This window comes from Micropterus salmoides, unplaced genomic scaffold (assembly GCF_014851395.1).
Source record: "Micropterus salmoides isolate LMB-PRFRI ecotype aquatic unplaced genomic scaffold, ASM1485139v1 Ms_hic_scaffold_10, whole genome shotgun sequence".
NCBI classification, from domain to species: Eukaryota; Metazoa; Chordata; class Actinopteri; order Centrarchiformes; family Centrarchidae; genus Micropterus; species Micropterus salmoides.
The window spans coordinates 35,381,004-35,388,661 of record NW_024040041.1 but is presented as its reverse complement, the minus strand read 5'-3'; the positions used below and the strand labels follow the sequence as shown (position 1 = coordinate 35,388,661).

The 7,658-nt window shown below is 42.8% G+C and overlaps 1 protein-coding gene across 1 annotated transcript; it reads left to right on the top strand.

The window, feature by feature from the left end:
- The first annotated feature begins 662 nt into the window (after positions 1 to 662).
- LOC119896611 lies at positions 663 to 5,735 on the top strand. Its single transcript, XM_038710106.1, has 3 exons — positions 663 to 764; positions 1,740 to 1,844; positions 3,050 to 5,735. The coding sequence occupies exons 2-3, from the start codon at positions 1,801 to 1,803 to the stop codon at positions 3,939 to 3,941; spliced, it is 936 nt and encodes a 311-aa protein (XP_038566034.1). The 5' UTR covers positions 663 to 764; positions 1,740 to 1,800; the 3' UTR covers positions 3,942 to 5,735.
- Positions 5,736 to 7,658: the final 1,923 nt, after the last annotated feature.

Here is a 7,658-nt window from a genome sequence, read left to right as displayed (position 1 = left end):
CTCGCCATGAAGGGGCTGGATAATGTTGAGACTGGAGAGGTCATTGAATATATCATGAAGAATTTTGATTGCAAGTGTATAAAAATTCGAGTCAGTGGAAGGTCAGAGGTTGTGCTGTAAGTAACAACTGAAAGGTTTGAAAAAACCTGACTTAAGGAGCAGTGTGTAAGTTGTAGGGGGGTTTATCTGCCTTATATGGAGTAATAATGATAATAATATTCATAGGTCAGTTTCACTGAGCTCTCTTTAGTTCAGACTGAGCCGTTTCTTCAGAGGCAGCAGATTCCACAGTCGGCCACGTTCAACTTTCTTTATCTTCTGCTAACATGCAGCTAAAGTTCAGCTTGTTGTGTTTGTTCCCGAAGAACCTGGGAGCTTTGTGTCCTGAGCAGGACGGAGTTCAACATCCTGTAGATGTGTTTTAATGTCAGAGCTTCTTCTAAAGGAAGCACAGAGTGTGGCTCCACACTCTGTGCTTCCTTTAGAAACCAACACTTTTACTTTCTGTTAAACTTCTTCTGCTTCAAAGTGACATTATTTACTGTAAATCATCTGTTCTCAAACACAAACATTAAACACGGAGTTTCCCTCCTTGGTGTTATCAGTACTTGCCCTTTTATAAGAGCTGACTGTGAACCAGCCAATAGAAACACAGGAGTGATCATCAGCACTATTGTGTCCGCCTCCTCAAATATGAAAAACAGAGCTGATGATCAGACGTTAGTATTTGCTCTCAGAAACTCACCTGTGAAGCTCCAAAGCAGGTAAGATCCTGTCTTCTTCTGCCTTTCTGTCCTCAGCATGTTACACTGAAAGGTTCTGTCTTGATGAACTCTTGTTTCTGGAGCTTTCTGCCACGTCTCCTGGTCTTCCTCAGTGTTTGCTCAGTTGACATGTTGTGATGCAGCGGACCTGCAGACACCACCAGATTAACATTAACATGTAGGATCCTGTTTTGACTGTAAATGCTCCGTATGGTTCCTTTCTAGTCTTCTGTCCACTCAAAGTGCTGTTACACTACATTCTCTTATGTTCACACACTGAGCCTGAGTGCTCAGACAGAACTAACATTCATATACTGATGGATCAGACATCAGGGGAAATTCGGGGTTCAGTGTCTTGCCCAAGGACCCTCAGACATGGAGCCTGGAGGAGCCGGGGATTGAACCACCGATCTTCTAATATGTAGCCAACCCGCTCTCCCCCTGAGCCACAGCTGTAGCCGTACTCTGTTAGGTTTACAACAACATCAGGCACCGTATCAGTAACATTGTTCAAATAAAGTGACTTTACGTAACGAATAATAGTTTCCACTTGCTTATGTAGCCTGACTGGATGCACTGTAGTTGTTTCTTATTATTGTGTTTTGTGAGGTGACCTTGAGAGTTCTGAAAGGTGCCTATAAATAAAATGTATTACAATAATAATTATTAGATCAGCTCTGTAGCAGTTTCCCTGATGACATCCTGGGGATTACCAGCGAGCATTTTGGACACTGTAGTTTCACTTTCTCTTTCTAAGAGCTGACTCAGCCAATAGAAACACAGGATCTTTTCCACTGAAGAGTCTTTAGTGCAGTCCTGTCCGGGCAGGGCGCCTGATTACAGGACAAATTCCAACTCTTTGCCTCTGGTCCACCAATATGCTGGAAAGCTTGAGATGAATCAACTCTTACCAAGGTTCAGAGTTCCAGAGTGCATTTTACTAACAACCCTATAATCTTTTGTTTTCACCTTCAGGTCGGAGGAGGAACAGTGGACTTTTTGTCTCTGATCTGATCACAGACCAGAAAGAGAAATCATGCAGGCTTCAGAAGAAATGGAAAAAAGTCTCAGAGAAATGCTGTGAGTCTCTGAAATGAAAAGCTTTTTTTCCTTCAACACATGTTGCTGAGGGTTTCCAGGGTTTCCAGGTTTTCCAGGTGTCACCATGTTCAATGAGAGACCTTTTAAACCATGTTTATATGGGCCAACGTAAGAGGAAAAAACAGTGGGCATCACGGTAGCTGCTAAAAGTGTAGCAGCAAGTCAAAGGTCCCGAATGCAGACCGTGGAGGCAGAGCTGGTAGAGTTCAGGGATTGTAATGAAATAACAAATCTTACTGGCTGGGGTGCGCTTTATCTCACCTGGTAGAGCAAGGCCCATGTACAAGGCTGAGTCCTTCCTGCAGCGGGCCGAGTTTGAATCTGACCTGTGGTCCTTTGCCGCGTGTCGCCCCCATCTCTCTTTCTTCACTTGTTTCCTGACATTTATCCACTAATCCAATCTAATCCTAATCCAATGAAGGCAAAAATGCCCCATAACATATCTTTAAAAAAGAGATCAGATTCAGGAAAGCAGTCCAAGGGGCAAACAAATCCCGTAGGGAGCAAACAAGAATAAAAAAAAAAGTCCAGAATCCAAAGTCCAGCCAAAACACAAGAAAGACACAGTCCAAGAAAACACGAGGAAACTTGAACACAAGAGAAAATACACTGAGGAACAAGCAAAGACAGAGGGGAACAGCAAGACTAAATATACCAGGACAAGGTAATGCCACCCAGGTGAACTTAATTGGGGAGTGATGTGAACCGAAACAAGATAAGAGAAAATACCAAAGTAAAATAGGAAATACAGGGGAGACAAGTCACAAAGACACAAGAAGAAGCATTTAACAAAATAAAGGGATATAATAACCCTCAAACCCAAAACCACGACAGTAGTATGATATAAGCAACTATTATTTACTCTGTCACGTTAAATTTGTTCAGTACGTCCCAGCAAGAATTCCAACGATGCAGTTTATGAAGCTAATGTGAGGATAATGGCAAAACATGGATAGATGGATCCACCAGTTAACATCCATTCATTCCTTAAAGTTTCTGTTCAAATGCTGACTTGAGCTGGTGAACTTCCTGCTGTTGTGTGAGCATCTGACTGAAAGCCCACTGACAGGAGTAAACGGCACTATCAGCTAAAACTGAACTCATATTCTGACAGAGAGAGATGTGCTAGACAAAAGACAGTAAGTTTGAAAATAACTTGAAGTTGTTGCCATTCTGTTTTACAGAGAAATGCTGTTGTTACTCAGAGTTAAACGCTTTCTTTGGAACACCTTGCAGAACTTGGACCAAAGGGAAGAACTACTAAAGTCTGCAATAGAAAACTGCAGGAACCAAAGAGTCCTGCAGTGGCTGAGAGACGGTTCAGAGTCCGGAGCCTTCTCCCATCTCGTGGACATGTTTAATTTCCTGAAAGAACGCATCGACGTGGAAGAGAAGAAGAACCACAGCAACAGTGTAGACATCACCTTTGTGGCCCACGGAGCGATCGGAGACTTCATGATCCCAGCCAGCTGCCTCCTGCCTCTGCCCTCCATCACAGACGTGCTCCTGTATTCTCCCTGGAACTGCACCAGTAGTGCTGACGTATCATATGGTGTCGCTACAGGACGCATCAGGCCGCAGCACAGAGTTTTTAAATGTGCCAAAGATGACGGCTGTCTGATTCCTGATGGAGAGCATCGGCCTGTGAAACTGCCAAACTACTGGAACTCCATGAAGACAGCTGGAGATCAAATGATTCCCAACATCACTGTCAGTCCTCTCAAACCCCCAGAGGACGGTGTCTGGAAGAGATACGTGTCTCTCACAAAGAAATACGGTGAACCTGAGAGAAACCGCATCGTCATCCCGTTCATCCTCCCAGCAGAGAGGACGTCTTTACAAAGCGTCCCGTTCTCTGTCGTCTGTTTGGCCGCCTCGCTGGTGCTGCTGTCCTCCAGGTTTCAAGCCACCCTCCATCTGAGTGCCTGTCTGGGGGATCAGTCTGCTGGACAGAAGTTTGACAAAGACTATCTGCAGACTCAGTATGCCTGCGCTGTGGACAGCACTGTGATGACACCTTCAGCAGACATGTTCACTTTGACCTGGAGAGATGCTTTTAGATACTGGTTTGGTTAAACATCGGTCAGGTCTGAGGCCTCCTCACTGTCAAAACTGGGTTAGCAGTTAGCATCCAGCTGTCAATTAAGTTCTCAGATTTCACTTCCTGTTTACAAATATGTTCACAATCTTCAGAACATGACATGACATTTTGTATCAGAGAATGAATCAGTCACAGCCAAAGTAATGTTCAACTGCTCCAGTCTGTAGTCCACACGTGGTTCAAAAAGACCACCAGCCCCTGTCCCCAAACCGCTAGTAAGGAAGCTGCAACACCCTCGACCGTTAGGGTCTACAGAGGGTGGTGAAAACTGCTCAGCATCATCAAGAGGACAGAGTTGCTGTCCATGGAGGACATATACACTCAGCAGTGCAGAAAGAAGGCCAACAGGATCACCAGAGACCCCATCCACCACGAACCAAAGTGTCCTACCTGTTGCTGGTACCGCAGCATCTGGTCCCACACTACCACACTTCTCAGGGAAAGCTTCATCCCTCAGACCATAAGACCGCTGAACTGTTGAGCTCATTACTGTCACTTTACTGGCACCTTAAATGACTGATGTCACTTTAAACTTCTCAACTGGCAAACTTACTGATGGCACCTGATTACATCTTAAGATATATATTTACAACAGCAGTATAACAGTCTACACTATATTGCCAAAAGTTAGTACATTTAGTACACCCTTCTGAATCTTTGAATTCAGGTCTTCCAATCACTTCCATGGCCACAGGTGTATAAAATCAAGCCCCTAGGCTGCAGACTGCTTCTCCAAACATCTGTGAAAGAATGGGTCGCTCTCAGAAGCTCAGTGAATTCAAGCGTGGTACCGTGATAAGTTGACACCAGTGTGAGTCCATTAGTGAAATTTCCTCACAACTAAATATTTCACAGTCAGCTGTTAGTGGTATGATAACAAAGAGGAAGTGAGTGGGAACAACAGAAACTCAAACAAAGTGGTAGGCCACATAAAATCACAGAGCGTGGTCAGTGCATGCTGAGGCGCACAATGTGCAGAAGTCAGCAACTTTCTGAGTCGATAGCTACAGACCACAAAACGTCGTGTGGCCTTCGGGTTAGCTCAAGAACAGTGCGTAGAGAGCTTAATGGAATGGGTTTCCATGGCCGAGCAGCTGCATCCAAGCCTTGCATCACCAATGCAAAGCGTCGGATGCAGTGGATTCCTGACGGCCGGTGTGGAGGGGGTGCTGCCGGCGATGCAAAGGCCTTTGCGTGTGTTGAAAATTTCCACCTCGAGCGAGAAAGACGCATGGCGCTAAGTCACGATATCCTATCATCGTTGATATTGTCCGGATGTAACCGACAGCTACGGAGTGTTGTTTGGAGAGGACCAGAAAGAGTGGAGGAGTAAAATGCCCCTGGTCGATGGAGAGCTGCTAAACTATGGGGAGATGTCGAGGACAGAGCCGGGAGCAGCGCTGCAGCTTTTGGACACATAAACACCCGTCGTCGGACTGGATTATGGTCTCAAAACTATGCCGGAGGAGCTCGGAGTAAACCGCTTTTATTAAATGAGCTTTTTACTTTAGTTTTTGGGATTACAAAGTTGATTTAACTTCACTGGATCTTCTCGGCCGCGAGCTTCCGTGTTTTTCCAGTTCCACTGTTGTCGTTAGCGTCGGTTGGCACGCAGAGCTCTGTTGGACAACTACTTCATATAATTACATAAAAAACGGACAAAACTTAGCATTACTTGGAGAAAAGAAAGCAAGGAAGTTGAACTACCTGGTGAGTTCAGAAAATATGTGTCTGTAACTTTATTGCAGCTTTCGTTGTACTTTACTGTGACCACGTTAGGATAGCATAGCCCTGATCGATTCAAACTCCTTTCAGAAAACAAATATTTTCGAAGTTGTTGTCCTGCTAACTTGCTGACAGACCTGGCAAAGCATGAATTCATATATTTAACAAATCTGCATCATATTGTAGTTATTTTGTCATCAGTTTGATCCGTTTATTGCTATTAAATCACAGCTAAATGTTTACTTTTGGTTCATACAGCGGTGGTAATCGCGAGCTGTGTTTATTAGCGTTATTGCCTTGTGTGTGAACACTTGGCAGTTGTCCAGCGATAAAACACCCGCGAGGAGAGGATTGCGAGGATTAAATTCGCGTTTGGTCTGAATGCTGCATTGTAGTTGCAAAGGGTGGGCCAACTCCATATTAAACCCTACAGATTAAGAATGGGATGTCAACAACCTTCACGTGCACGTGAAGGCAGGCGACCCAAAACATTTGGCAATATAGTGTATGTATATATTTTTTTACTACCATTTACAAGCTATTTGCTGCTGCACTACTTTGTGTCTTTGAGTCTTAGATTCTAACTAGATATCATTAGACGTGATGGTAAGTATTTTCATGAATATGAATGAATGAAGCTTTGTTATTGTGTCATGCATATAATTACGCCGTGCCCGCATGGATGAATGAATATACAAGATAGTTAGGTCCGGAGTACATCATATACAATGCTAACCAAATAGAAACAAGAGTTAGAAGTAGTAGCACATATGTATTCAAATACATGTATGTATGTGTTCATACACAGATGCATTTACATTTACGCAGATAACAACCCACATACACCCATTCGCAAAACAAAATTAAATCTAGTTAAACAAACTAGTTTGCCTTCTTTTCCAAGCCTTTGAGACAAAGTGTGCAAACTTAAATTCATCATAGTTAAACAAGCATACTAATTTTTGATCATCAGCATACCAAAATATTTCAGGGATTTTTCACATAGCTACCAGAAACAATGATTCTCTTAGATCATCATAATATGTACAATACAAGAGGAAATGACATTCACTTTCCACTTCACCAAGGTCACGTGCCTCACACAATCTGTTTTTCTCTGGAATATTTTTTAATCAACCAACCTCAATGGCCAGAGGCAAAATCTCAGATCTCAGCTAGCTTCTACATAAATGAGATGTAACATACAATTACGCGCTACAGTTCTGTTTGATATGCATGTATGTCCTTAATTTTGTCTTCAATAAAACATTTTCAAACCATTTTTCTTCAAATTTCAATAACTTGTTTTTAAGTGAGTTAACAGGAATAATTTAAGTTAACTTAAATTATTTTAAATATATTACTTATTTACTCTGTCCTCTGCCATTCTGATTAGACGGTTCCACAGTCATATTATTTCACATTTTCTCTGAACAGATCCTGTTACCCAGCCCATATCTCCTTGAATTGCTGGGATCGGAGTAAATTTATGAACCCCTAGAAAACATTGTATGGCTCTTTTCTGTATGGTATCCACCGTTTTGGATTCTTTCAAGTCCCACACCCCTGCAGCATAGTTCAGTATAGGAGAAACACATGCCCCTAGAGAACCTCATAGATCAAAAATCAAGAAAACCCCCAGATATTTATAGGCACTAACATAATCTAAAGTGACTGAGCCAAAGCTAAATATATTTGTACATCTTTGTACAAAGAAGTGGTCCCTTCCAAAGAGGACCAAAAGTAAGGTAGACTGGCAATGCTTCAGAACTTTGAGAAATCAATGTACTTCTGCGATTCAGACCTCTAAATCAAATTATTACCTTACCTCAAATAATGATAATTTTAACAATCCATCCCTTTTGAAGCCCTACAAGTTCAAGATATTCTGCAGTCACTGAATTCAATCGACCCCAAAAGGGCGCCTGGACCTGATGGTCAGGATCTCTTTCAGTTAAAGGTGGTTG

What these genes read in the sequence shown, in the direction of transcription:
- LOC119896611 (XM_038710106.1), top strand. Translation starts at nt 1,801, where the DNA reads ATGCAGGCTTCAGAAGAAATGGAAAAAAGTCTCAGAGAAATGCT. An exon ending in AAAAGTCTCAGAGAAATGCT is followed by an intron (nt 1,845 to 3,049) that starts GTGAGTCTCTGA and finishes TCTGTTTTACAG; the next exon opens with AGAAATGCTGTTGTTACTCA.